Source organism: Prinia subflava, chromosome 11, assembly GCF_021018805.1.
Source record: "Prinia subflava isolate CZ2003 ecotype Zambia chromosome 11, Cam_Psub_1.2, whole genome shotgun sequence".
Classification (NCBI taxonomy): Eukaryota; Metazoa; Chordata; class Aves; order Passeriformes; family Cisticolidae; genus Prinia; species Prinia subflava.
In genome coordinates, this window is record NC_086257.1 from 16786252 (window position 1) to 16799145 (window position 12894).

The 12894-nt window shown below is 58.3% G+C and overlaps 2 protein-coding genes across 2 annotated transcripts; both read left to right on the forward strand.

The window, feature by feature from the left end:
• The first annotated feature begins 131 nt into the window (after positions 1 to 131).
• On the forward strand, positions 132 to 4370 carry CHRND (cholinergic receptor nicotinic delta subunit). Its single transcript, XM_063408647.1, has 12 exons — positions 132 to 554; positions 1227 to 1372; positions 1546 to 1590; positions 1681 to 1790; positions 1907 to 2062; positions 2271 to 2386; positions 2614 to 2814; positions 3159 to 3270; positions 3388 to 3502; positions 3684 to 3885; positions 3983 to 4101; positions 4188 to 4370. Exons 1-12 carry the CDS (start codon positions 503 to 505, stop codon positions 4368 to 4370), a joined length of 1557 nt encoding a protein of 518 aa, XP_063264717.1. The 5' UTR covers positions 132 to 502.
• An 895-nt stretch (positions 4371 to 5265) lies between these two features.
• On the forward strand, positions 5266 to 10139 carry CHRNG (cholinergic receptor nicotinic gamma subunit). The gene is given in 14 exon segments (XM_063408646.1): positions 5266 to 5303; positions 5305 to 5452; positions 5454 to 5511; positions 5899 to 6035; positions 6130 to 6174; positions 6387 to 6496; positions 6590 to 6745; positions 6991 to 7088; positions 7871 to 8074; positions 8362 to 8476; positions 8726 to 8840; positions 9155 to 9359; positions 9462 to 9595; positions 9674 to 10139. Coding segments are annotated over 14 exon segments (1731 nt in total). The 3' UTR covers positions 9842 to 10139.
• Positions 10140 to 12894: the final 2755 nt, after the last annotated feature.

Genomic DNA, 12894 nt, shown 5'->3' on the forward strand with positions numbered 1-12894 from the left:
CCACAGCACAGCACTGGTGCTCACCCCGGTGATACCCCTCAGGGACCAACATGAAACCTCCTGATGAAGGGGCTGAGAGTGCCCAGGGTCAGTGGTGGGTGGCACCCCCGTGCTTGGTGAGGGTTGGGATTCAGAGTACCCTGGGGACCCTGCTGTGGGGACCCTGCCTCTCCGAGCAGCATCACTGGGACTGCTGAGCAGCAGGGAAGGGACGGCTGCTCCCCGTGCCCAGCAGTGCCTGTGCTGGGGAGCCCCGGCTCAGGGTGATGGGCTGACACCCATGGGGCCAGCAAGGCCAGCTGTGCCTGCCCATCTCCCCTTCCCTGCACGAGGGGGTGCCGGAAGAGAGGGGCTGGAGCGGCTCTCTGGTGCCGGCACCCTTCCCCCTCAGCACCTGGCACCATCCATCTCCCAGTCCCCCGGCAGCCGGACATCCGCTCAGCCAGGCCAGGCAGGGAAGCGGCCAGGGCCTGGCACGGCGTGAGGGCACCGCGGGCGCCGCATGGGGAACCTGCTGCAGCAGCTGGCCCTGCTCGGGGCACTGGTGCTGTCGGGTGAGCAGGGTCTGGGTCATGGGGTGCCCTCTTGCTCTGCTGCATGGGGTGCCCATGGGGTTATGGGTCCCCTCGATGGGCTGGGGGGAGATGATGGTGGCAGGGTCCAAACTGTGCACCAGGGCTGCATTTTGGGTATTGCCTGGCAGAGTCCAGTCACTGCATGTCCTTTGTGCTTCTTTCGTGGCTATGCCACCCAGAGCCATGCTCCTCCCCGGGCTATGTGCTGTCAATGCACAGTGTCATTATATCCCTTTGTCCCTGTAAGTGCCTGTCTGTGCCGAATGACCACGTGTCCCTGCACACACTGGGTCCATGTCCACGAGTCCATGTGTGTTCTGTGTGTACAGCCACCCGTGTGCACAGTTCTACCGTGTCTGTGTCCAAATGCCTCCTGTCTGTGTCCCTCCCTGTGCTGGGTTTGTATTTGTGATCCCTCTGTGTCTGTGCCCATGTCTTTGTCCCGTGAACATGTGTGACCATGTGTCCCCACATGTCTGTCATTCCTGCATGTCCCTGTCTGTTTTCCTGTGCAGCACAGACATGCACTGTCCTGGCCTGTTCCCCTCCCCTCTATTCCTATACCACCCTGCCCTAGCTGAGTATCCCTAGGGGGTGGCACTGGGCCAGTAACCCCTGAGCCCCCTGGTTTGCCTGACCCCACACCCCCAGGTGGGCTCTGCGTGAACCACGAGGAGCGGCTCATCCACCACCTGTTTGAGGAGAAGGGCTACGACAAAGAGCTGCGCCCTGTGGTCTCCACTGACGAGGTTGTGGATGTCTACCTGGCCCTCACACTCTCCAACCTAATCTCACTGGTGAGCCCCAGAGGGCAAGGCTTGCTGTGGGGTGCCCCCCAGCATGCTCACCCCTAGGGCTGGTTGCATGGGGGGGAACCCTGAGGCTGCTGTCCCAACCCTGGCTGGTGAGGTTGGGAGTCGGGGCTGGGGGGACACCCTGGCATCTCACTGCCCCATGTTGCTGTTTGCAGAAAGAGGTGGACGAGACACTCACCACCAACGTATGGCTCGAGCACGTGAGTAGGGACAGGTGTCACAGCATCAGTTGTGCCACCATGGGGTGGCCCATCATGGTGAGGGGGTGACCTGAGGATTCCCCCCTCCAGGGCTGGACAGATTACCGCCTGCAGTGGAACAAGTCTGAGTTTGGGGACATCGGGGTGCTCCGCCTGCCACCAGACATGCTGTGGTTGCCAGAGATAGTCCTGGAGAACAAGTGAGCTGTGCCTTAATTTCCCCTCCCAATCCTTCAGAACTGTTCCCGGTGCATGTCCAGGACTCCCCTTGCCCCATTCCCAGCTGTGCCATAACCTTGTCTCCCTCCTGGCACAGCAATGATGGGCTCTTTGAGGTCGCCTACTACTGCAACGTCCTCATCTACGACACGGGCTACGTCTACTGGCTGCCACCCGCCATCTTCCGCAGCACCTGCCTCATCAACGTTGACTTCTTCCCCTTCGACTGGCAGAACTGCTCCCTCAGATTCAGGTCTGGGTGGCTGGCTCAGGGCAGCGGGGTGGCCATGGCACGCCTGGGTGCCTGCTGCTGCCAGTGCCTCCCATTGCTGCTGAGGTGCAGCAAGGTGGGGGTCTGTAGGTGACTTGGTGGCCTAAGTCCATCATGCTGGAGGTCAGGGTGGGTGGGGTGGTGGGTAACCAGCAGCCCCTCACTGTCTGTCTCCCTGGCTGTGGTCCAGGTCGCTGGCATACAGTGCCCTGGAGATCAACATGCACTTGAAGACGGACAGTGACCCAGACACGGGGAAGTCTTACCCAGTGGAGTGGATCATCATTGACCCCGAAGGCTTCACGGGTAATGCTGGTGCTCTCTGTAAAGGGGGGAGGGTGGGAGCAGAGGTGGAGTTGGGACACACTGCCGTGGAGAAACTTCACTACCTGTGGCTTTGGCATCCTGGCACTCACTCCAGGCCTTGGAAAGCAATCCACACTTTGGTGAGGAACACTGGTGCTGGTGGATCTGGTGTGGATGGTCACGGCAGGTGTCCCCCATGCTGTATGCTGTCCCCTGTGCCCTGGCAGAGAATGGGGAATGGGAAATTATCCACCGCCCAGCCCGCAAGAACATCTATCCTGACATTCCCCTGGACACCAGTGAGCACCAGGACATCACCTTCTATCTCATCATCAAGCGCAAGCCACTCTTCTATGTCATCAACATCGTCATACCCTGCATCCTCATTGCCTTCATGGTCATCCTCGTCTTCTATCTGCCTGCTGACAGTGAGTGAGCCCTGTGGCATGTGTGCCAGTCATGGGAGTCACATCCATGGGGCACCTCCGTGTCCCACACCTGCACCAGGCCCTGGGGCACAGCAACACCCCAATACCCAGCATGAGGACAACCTGGAACTGGAATATTCCCATGCAGAACGTCATCACCCCAGCCAGGCATCCTGGCAGAGGTGCACGTGGGCACAGGATATCCCATGTGGGACCCGAGGGTACTCCCATAACAGAAAACCCCTATATAGGGCATTGTGGGACACTCAAGGGCAACCCTGGCACTGTGGACTCTGCTAGAGGTACCTGGGGCAAAGTTTGCCCTGAGCTCACCTGTTCTCCAGGTGGTGAGAAGATGACCCTGGTAATCTCAGTGCTCCTGGCCCAGTCTGTCTTCCTCCTGCTGATCTCCCAGCGCCTGCCTGCCACTTCCCATGCCATCCCCCTCATTGGCAAGTGAGTCTGGGCACCACTGTGTGCAGTGGGGACATTGTGGAGTCCCCTGGTGCCAGAGGGCAGCTCTGCCTGTGCCCAGTCCCTGAGGCAATGCTCCAAGACCATGCTCCCTACCAGGTATCTGCTTTTTATCATGCTTCTGGTGACAGCTGTGGTGATCATCTCCGTCGTGGTCCTCAACTTCCACTTCCGCACCCCCAGCACCCACATCATGTCTGACTGGGTCAGAGAGGTGAGCAGGGTGTGGGCTGGGGTGGGTGCACTGGTGGGAACAAGGGTCACTCTGTACCCAACAGAGGGCATGGGACAGCACAGCCCTGTGACAGATGGAGTTTGTGGGCAGAAAGTGAGGACAAGGTAGCAACACATTGGGGAGGTGGCCAGGGGACATGACACTCCCTCTTGTGTCCCAGGTCTTCCTGGAGAGCCTGCCCCGGCTGCTGGGCATGACACAGCCATCCGAGAGCCCGGCAGGCGCCCCGTGCATCCGGCGCTGCAGCTCGGCCGGCTACATCGCCAAGGCAGAGGAATATTTCAGCGTCAAGTCCCGCAGCGAGCTCATGTTCGAGAAGCAGTCGGAGCGGCACGGGCTGACCAGCCGCATCACCCCTGCCCGTGAGCCACAGCCCCTGCACGGGGACAGGGGGGAGGGTGGCTGGGCTGGGGTCTCCAGGGTTGGCAGAGCCCATTCACCGCCCCCTCTCAACCCCAGGTTTGGCGCCGCTGGGCATGGACTCAGGCGAGGAGCAGACCTATGAGCACATCAAACCCGTCATTGACAATGCCAACTTCATTGTCAAGCACATGAGGGATGAAAACAGCTACAATGAGGTGGGGCCACGGGCACTGGGAGGGCATGGGGGGCTCCCTGTGCCCACTGTGCCCCCACACTGCCTGGATCTTGGCTCTCTCCACAGGAAATCGACAACTGGAACCGCGTGGCCCGGACCCTGGACCGCCTGTGCTTCTTCGTCATCACCCCCACACTGGTGGTGGGGACCCTCTGGATCTTCCTCATGGGCATCTACAACCACCCACCACCACTGCCCTTTGCTGGAGACCCCTACGACTACCGGGAGGAGAACAAGCGCTTCATCTAGGGGGGTGTGGGGATCCCATGTGCCAACCTCTCCCCCACCTGTCTTGGTTTGGGAAAATAAAGCTGGATATTTCTTGCCATGGGGCACTGAACTGGTGGCTGTCCTCGGTGTGCCCCACTGGGGCACAGCCTGAACCGTGTGTATGTGCTGGGGAGGGTGATCCCTGTGCAGGGAACGGGTGTTGTTGGATGTTCTAAGTGTGATGGACCCCAGCTGTGGCTGGAAGGGGTGACTGTCAGAGGGGATTTGGTGGTACCGGCCCTGCTACCCCTGTGGGCTGGGCCCTTGGGGCAGGATGGGCTGGGGAAGGAGTTGGCCCCCCCAGCATGGCACCATCCCCTGCAGACCCACTGCAGTTGGCAGAGATGTTATTAGTGCCCACATTTTCCCCTCCTGCCCCCAGGACCCCCCAGCCAGATCCACAGTGTCCCCCCAGCACACCCCATCCCACAGTGTAAGGCTGGGGGCTCGGAGGGGTGTCACCTTCCCCAGCTCAGCAGAGGGATGCCAGGGCTCTGGTTTCAGGGGACACAGCTGACTTCCCCCCATCGGCAGGGGCCCAGGACAGCTGTCACATCCTGTCCACTGAGCCAGGAATCTCACCACACCCCACACCCCCATCCTCTCCTCCCTGTGCCCTACACAGGGGCTGGAAGGACTTGAACCCCCAGGGGGGGCATCGCTTCCCAGGCTGATGTGATGGGATTTGCCTGCCCCTTCCCCACCCTATATTCTGGGGGCAGCCACTGCCATGGCAGGGACAGGATGTGCTGGCAGGGGGACATCCCTTTCCCGTAACCTGCAAGGAGATGCATCCCTCCATGTGAGACATGGGGAACACACGGCACAGAGCTCATTTTGCCCCTTGCCCCAATTCCAACCTCTCCAGCACAAAATGCCAGAGGAGCTTCCCAACAAACTGGCATCGCCCCACCAGGGGGAAGTGGGTGGTCCCGCGTCCCTCCGGGCCCCCGAGGCTGTTGGGAGCAGCTGACGGTGGCAGGGGACAGCTGTCCTGTCCCAGCGGGCGCCGAGCCCAGAACGCGTCGGCGCGGGCGGCCGAGAGGAGCCCCAGCCCCTGCGCCCCACGGCACCGCCATGCATGGCCACGGCCTCCTCCTCGTCCTCTGTACCCTGGCAGGTAAGGTCTGCCCGTCCAGGGAGAGGCCTGGAGGGCACCTGACTACCCCCTACCTTTGCACTTGGGTTTTTGTTCCCCCTGGGAGTACCGCGCCAGGCACTGCCCCAGCGGGCTGTCCCTGGGCTGGCAGCCCACTGCCTCCGTGTCCTGCCCTGGGGAGGTCCCCGGGTGAGCTGGGTGAGGGCGTGGTGGGGACACACCCCTGGGTGCACTGGCGGGACTGTCAGGATTGTGGAGCAGAGCGCACACACCCGCCGGAACTCACCCCTGGGCATCCCTTTCCCACGCACACACCCCTGTGTCTCCCCCCGCAACTTGTAAGGTCTAGGGGGCATCAGTGACCGCTGCCTTCCCCCCGGGGTGTCCCCACGGCGTGTGCCCCCCCAGGTGTGGCCTGCAGGAACCAGGAGGAGAAGCTGCTCCAGGACCTCATGTCCAACTACAATCGACAACTGCGCCCGGCTCGGGGGGATGAGATCATCGATGTCTCCCTCAAGCTCACCCTCACCAACCTCATCTCCCTGGTGAGAGACACCCTAGGTACCCCCAGTGGGACAGAATTTGCCCCCACGTGGGGCAGAAGGAAGGGCACTAAAGCTCTCCTTCCTTCCCTGCCAGAACGAACGGGAGGAGACCCTCACCACCAACGTCTGGATCGAGATGGTGAGACCCCACCCCTCCAGGCAGGATCACACCCAGCTTTGTTTGCATACCAGGGTGGCACCCCATGAGGGGCTGGCACTGTAACCTGCACCCTCATTTGTGGGCACCTGCAAATGAGCCCATTTTGTGGGCAGCATAACACAGGCAGCTCACAGACTCCTTCATCTTGGGGGGGTTCCATGACTCCTCCTCCTTATCCCTCCTTCTCCCAGCAATGGTCTGATTATCGCCTGAAGTGGGACCCTGAGGAATATGACAACATCCAGCTGCTGCGGGTGCCCTCCACCATGGTCTGGCTGCCGGACATCGTCCTGGAGAACAAGTAGCTGACAGGGCAATGGGGACATGGCCCCACATAGGGCTGGCAGCTGCCCCGGGCACAGTTTGGGGCCAAGCCCATGCTTTTCCCCCCCAGCATCGACGGGACATTTGAAATCACCCTCTACACCAACGTGCTGGTGTCCCCTGATGGCAGCATCTACTGGCTGCCCCCTGCCATCTACCGCAGCGTCTGCGTCATCCATGTCACCTACTTCCCCTTCGACTGGCAGAACTGCACCATGGTCTTCCAGTGAGCATGGGCACCATGGCAGCTCCTCCTGGGACACAGGGATTAGCATGGGATGCCCACCTTTGCCCCTGGGCAGATAAGTGCCACCTACCTATCCCCTGCCACTGGGCAGGAGGCACCATGGACAAGCCAAGCACCCCAGCGAAGAGCTGGAAGTGGCCAGCATGACCTGGTGCCACACTGGCATCCTTTGCCCATCCAGCTTGCTGCATGCCAGCCTGTGTCACTACCTCATCTCTCCCCAGGTCCCAGACATACAGTGCCAATGAAATCAACCTGCTGCTGACAGTGGAGGATGGCCAGACCGTGGAGTGGATCTCCATTGACCCTGAGGCTTTCACAGGTAACACTGCAGCCACAGCCATGGCACAAGAGCATCCCACCACAGAGGACATCCAACAGGTCTGCTGCTACGTTGGTGGCTGCCAAAAGCAGGGCTGCAGGGACTATTAGCAGCTCCCACCATTACATGGGCACTTAAGTTATTAGTGGAAGCGGGAGTGTGGGAGAGATTTGTTTTTCTAACCCCCCCTGGCTCGGGGCTCTCGCAGCCTGGCAGCTGCTGCCGGAGAGCACCGCTCCTGCAAGCTTGATTGATGCTGGGAACGTAGCTGTCATGGCCAAACAATGACGTTTTCCATCACATTTTAATTGCATATTGAAGGAACAAAATGCTTTTCAGGCAGTGAGATTTATTTTTTCATTACCGGCCTGAGTTGCGATCTTGACTGGGAAAAAATCTATTGCTCCCGCAGAGAGCAGGGGAGAGCAGTGCGCTGTCACCCAGTGTCATGCTTGGCTTCCCTCTGTGGCACTGTGGAAATGGGGAGATGGGTGGATCCCAGCCCCACAACTGTAGCCCTGGGAGTCCTCAAGGGGTTAAAGGTGCCCCATATGTGCCTAACTGTGCCATCCAACTGCTTTTTGGGGTATTTTGCCCAGGCACCATGGCACATTCCACAGTACTCCTCTCCCTCACTAGTGGCTCTAGTACTGTGTGCAGCCTGGGTGCCCTGTGTGGCCCATGCCAATCACCAGTCCTCCCCTTCCTCCCTGGACTGAGGGGCTGGGGTCCCAGTGCCCCCATGGGGACAGTAGGACTCACCTGGCACCATCACGATGCAGAGAACGGTGAATGGGCCATCAAGCACCGCCCTGCCCGGAAGATCATCAACTCGGAGCACTTCACCCCAGACGACATCCAGTACCAGCAGGTCATCTTCTACCTCATCATCCAGCGCAAGCCACTCTTCTACGTCATCAACATCATCGTGCCCTGTGTCCTCATCTCTGCCATGGGTGTGCTCGTCTACTTCCTGCCCGCCAAAGGTACACTGGGACCGTGCCACTGTGGCCATGGAGATGTGCAAGGGCACAGCAACACTCCAGGAAGGGCTCCTCGTTCCCTCTATGCTTGGGGACCATTAGTATCAACTCTCACCCACTCCTGTAGCATTTGGGTTGGAGGCAGTGTGTAAATTTCTAGGTATCCCATAGTTGATGCCTCAAGGCAGGACTTGTCTAATTCAGCTTTTGGGTGGGGGTTTTTTGCCTTAGGAGGGCAATGCCCACAGCACTGCCCTGTGCCAAACTCTGCCTTTGCCCCTCCTTGGCAGCGGGTGGGCAGAAATGCACCGTCTCCATCAATGTTCTCCTGGCCCAGACTGTCTTCCTCTTCCTCATTGCCCAGAAGGTGCCTGAGACCTCCCAGGCTGTGCCTCTCATCGGGAAGTAAGTGACACATTGGGATAGGGGTGCCAGCCCTCTTGTCCCACTGTGCCTGCAAGGTCTCAGGTGCTGTGGACAGTGCCCTGGTACAGAAATAACCCTCAGCCCAGATGGAGCTGACACAGGGCAACCACTTGCCCATGTTTCACTGCCAGTCACCAGCTTCCAGCCCAGGAGGGCACAGAGGAGGACCTTGAATGACCATAGCTTATGACCCAGCAGCCCCACTGAGGCTCTGTGCCCCCTCCCCAGATACCTGACCTTCCTCATGGTGGTGACAGTGGTGATTGTGGTGAACGCTGTCATTGTCCTCAACGTCTCCCTGAGAACGCCCAACACTCACTCCATGTCCCAGAGAGTGCGCCAGGTACCTGCCATCATCCCTCTACCCTTTAGACAGCAGGAATGGGATGGGTATTGGGGGGTCAACGCCATGTCCCTTGCAGAGTAAGGTGGCAGGCATGCCTTCATCTGAGTGCAAGTCCTGGCACAAAGAGAAGGCCTCAGATGTCCCCAGTGGACCACACTGTGCCACCAAGCCACTCCCAACACTGGGGAGCAGCAGGTGCCAACATCCCAATAGCACCATGCTCCAAACAATGCCAGGGAAACCAGTCACACCCATTGGGTGCTCTGGGCAGTGCGAGGGGGACAGGTCCCCACAGGTGACACTGTGCCCAGGTGTTCCTGCACCTCCTGCCCCGCTACCTGGGCATGGCCATGCCAGAGGAGACCCCAGGGCCTCCGCAAGCCATCCGCAGACGCAGCTCCCTGGGGCTCATAGTGAAAGCTGATGAGTACATGCTCTGGAAAGCCAGGACTGAGCTGCTCTTTGAGAAGCAGAAGGAAAGAGATGGGCTGATGAAAACCGTGCTGGACAAGATTGGTGAGTGACCCCAGGGGGTTGGCACCTCCCTGTGAAGTTGGGCTTTGTGCCAGGTGGCTAAGCACTTGCAGGTGCCTGCTGTGCTGGCTCTCCTGCTCGTAGGACGAGGTCTGGAAAGTGGCAGTACCCAGGACTTCTGCCAGAGCCTGGAGGAGGCAGGTCCTGAGATCCGCGCCTGTGTGGATGCCTGCAACTACATCGCCAATGCCACGAGGGAGCAGAATGACTTCAGCAGCGTGAGTCAGGGCTGGGGGAGAGGGATCTGCATGGGGGGCAGTGGGGCACAGCCCTCACCCTTCTTGTGCCACTGTCAGGAGAGCGAAGAGTGGATGATGGTGGGACAGGTGATCGACCGTGTCTGCTTCTTCATCATGGCCTCTCTCTTTGTGTGTGGCACCGTTGGAATCTTCCTCGTGGCTCACTTCAATCAGGCACCTGCCCTGCCCTTCCCTGGGGACCCCAAGCTGTACCTGCCACAGTGATGCTCACAGGTGCCCACCAGCCAAGCGGTGGAGATGGGGGAAGGAGGAACATGGAGTGCTCATGCTGTGCTGAATGTGGAAATAAAGCCCTCAAGTGTTGCAAGACTCCGTGGCATCTCTGCTCCATGCCCACCCACCTCAGAGGCAGAATGTGCACCCTATGCAGGCTGGCCACACACCTGTAAGCTGCACAGTCCTGTGAGATGAGACACAGGGGAACTGGAGTGGAGTCAGACATCTAATGGGCCATGCAGCAGTGCTGCCAGCGAGAGCCACATCACCTCACTGCAAATTTACAAATTCAAGCCTAAGACAAATGGGAATTCTGTCATCCCTGCCATGGCAGTGGGGCAGGAATCACAGCTACAGCCACCCATTCCGGGGCAACAATGGAGCCATGGATGGGATTGCTGGCAGATAATTCTTCCCTCCATTTATGCCCTGACTGTGGGTCTTGGGGACAGCTAAAGTGCTGTCCTTGATCCCTGTCAAACAGCTTGAGGTGGAAAGACTCTGGGCCACCAGGCACCCAAACACCCTTTGGGATGTGTGCCCTGTGGCATCCATCCTGCTGGGAGCATCAGCACGACTCCCTCCCCCACCAGCCTTCCTTGCCCTATGGGATCATCTCTGTCAAGCACAGCCCCTTCCCCCATCCCAGCAGTGCTGCATCCCCCTGTGCCCCTCAGTGACCTCTGGGGCCCCCTGGCTTTGTCCCTGCTGGCAGGGGAGATGAGAGAGGTCAGCTGGGAATGGTGGCAAGCAGCATCTGCTCCTCTGTGACCCAGCTCATGCCACCTGCGCCTGGCTCCAGGACGTGCATCAGCCTCACAGCCCAGCACTGGCTGCCTCTACTGCTGCTGGGAGCAAACCAGTTGGTTACTGCCCACAGCTGCCCCTGGCACTGTCTGACAGGGGCAAAGGCACTGTGGGAATGGAAGGAGGAGGGAGGAAAACACACAGCAGCTGAGACATCACTTCTTGGACATCTGCAGCCTGTTCATGACCCAGAACCACTCAGGGCTGTGCCAGCCTGGTTTCTGCAAGGTGGCTTTTCCTGCCCTATCCCTATGAAATCCGTAGTACCCACAGCACCAATGCCAGGTGAACACGGAGCTCCCAGCTGGCACCTGCCCCCTGCTTGGGTCACTTCCCATGGCCATGACCCAGGTGAGGTGACAATGTCCTGGGGAACTGTACTCCTGGCCACAGCTATGTCCTCTCAGTGGCTGAAGGGACAAACCCTCCTGGCCCAGTGTCCCCAGCCCAGTGAGAACCAGGAGCTGCCACAAGCTGCCCAAACCAGGGCACAGGGCATGTGCACAGTCCCCAGGCTCTCTGTCCCCAAGAAGATGCATAATTAATGACCTCTGGTCTGTCTTTGCCTGGCCATTTCCCATTGATCACTGGGCCAAACCATTGATTACTGGGTCTCTACTGCCCTACTGCCAGTCTCCAGGGCTGGGTGCTGTCACTACTTACCACTGCAGGGACACTGCTTCTTCCAGTCAGCTCAGGCTCCCGCATGTCCATACAGCACAAGTGGGAACAGATGAGCTCTTCCAGCCTGCCAGGAGCACGTGACCAAGATCACACTCTCCACTATCTCCAAGCAATGGTTTTACAAGCTCTCAGGAGATCTCTGTGGTTTGTCATTCCAGAGACAAGAACAAGAGCAAGAGCTGTATGTCACAGATCTTGGGCAGATGTGCCTTGCACAATCTGGTGGGGGAACACCTTGCAGGTCACTCTCTGAGGTTATGGGGGAGTGCAGTGAGAGGAAAAGCTTCCTCAGCCCAGTATCAACCTCACGTGCCCACATTCCATCAAGCACCAAGACAAGACAACATCATCCTCTAACTGCTCCCCTCCACGGAGAGAACTCCTTTCTCTCTGTGGGCTGGGAAGAGCCATCAGCTCCCATCAGACCAGCTGTAGCCAGAGACACCCAGGGCCCATGAGCCCACCACAGCTCAGCATCCCCTTGTGGAAGAACTCCTGGGAATGCTCTTCTTTGGGCCCCAGGGCTCAAAGTTCTTCCAGTTTCCCCAAAGGCCACTTTGCAGGGATTTAAGGTTCAAGGGTGTTCAAAGCCTTTGGGATAAGGAAAGCAGGAAAGGTCTTGACTCACTGCAGATTTGGGGCTCCCATGGCTAGAGGCTTCCTTCCTGAATGAAGAGGATCTGAAACCTTTTTCTAGTGCATAAAAGAAGCTCCTTCTCTTCCCAAACAACCTCAAGCCTGTCTTTCTACCATTCTCATTAGCAGCAGACAGCAGACCACAACCCAAAAGTCCAGCTCAAAAACCATCCCTCTCCAGGGTATAGAAGGCACCTGGTGCTTGGCACTGATCAACCACTGCTTTTCTTCTGGCCTCAGGGAAAGTAGCTTTAAAGAGGACAAACTCCACACCCAGCCAGCTCACTCTTTTCAAGGCTGAGCAAGAGGAAGCTCTGCTGAGTTCCTCTAAATCTCAACCATGGGGCAGTGGGAGGAGAGGAAACAGCCTCCCCAGGAAGGGCTCTTCCACAGCTCACTCACGAAGCGCATTTGAGGGAGAGCACAGCAGGACCGCAGCATTTTCAGATTTAATAGCATCATCAGCACCAGCTTAGTCAAGGGGCATCAGAGGCAAGAAGTGGGCGAGTACACAAAATAACAGAGGTGGACGTGACACACAGCTGGGTAAAACAACAGGACTAAAGCCCTAAGTGATGTAATCTGCAAAAAGCTAAATGTGCTGTGAATAAAAGGAACCTGCAGCTAGTATTTCAGCCCTGCCTTGTAAGGCTATTTTTGCTTAGATTGCCAAATGTAATTACAACTAAATCCCCCCTAACAAATACTGGAGAGCAGCAGGGGAGAGTTGTATTTAAAAGGAATCTTAAATAGCAGCCATAGTAGTACCTGCTCACAGCAGGGAATACAAACCATGTCTGGAAAAGAGCATTTGGTTGAGAGCTGGTAACAAACAAGTGCCAAAAGCAGGAATAGGACCATGGGTCTCAAGAAACACAGAGAGGGATGCCACTACAGCTTGGGGAACAACTCTG

What these genes read in the sequence shown, in the direction of transcription:
- CHRND (XM_063408647.1), top strand. Translation starts at nt 503, where the DNA reads ATGGGGAACCTGCTGCAGCAGCTGGCCCTGCTCGGGGCACTGGTGCTG. An exon ending in GCCATCCCCCTCATTGGCAA is followed by an intron (nt 3,271 to 3,387) that starts GTGAGTCTGGGC and finishes GCTCCCTACCAG; the next exon opens with GTATCTGCTTTTTATCATGC. An exon ending in TGTCTGACTGGGTCAGAGAG is followed by an intron (nt 3,503 to 3,683) that starts GTGAGCAGGGTG and finishes CTTGTGTCCCAG; the next exon opens with GTCTTCCTGGAGAGCCTGCC.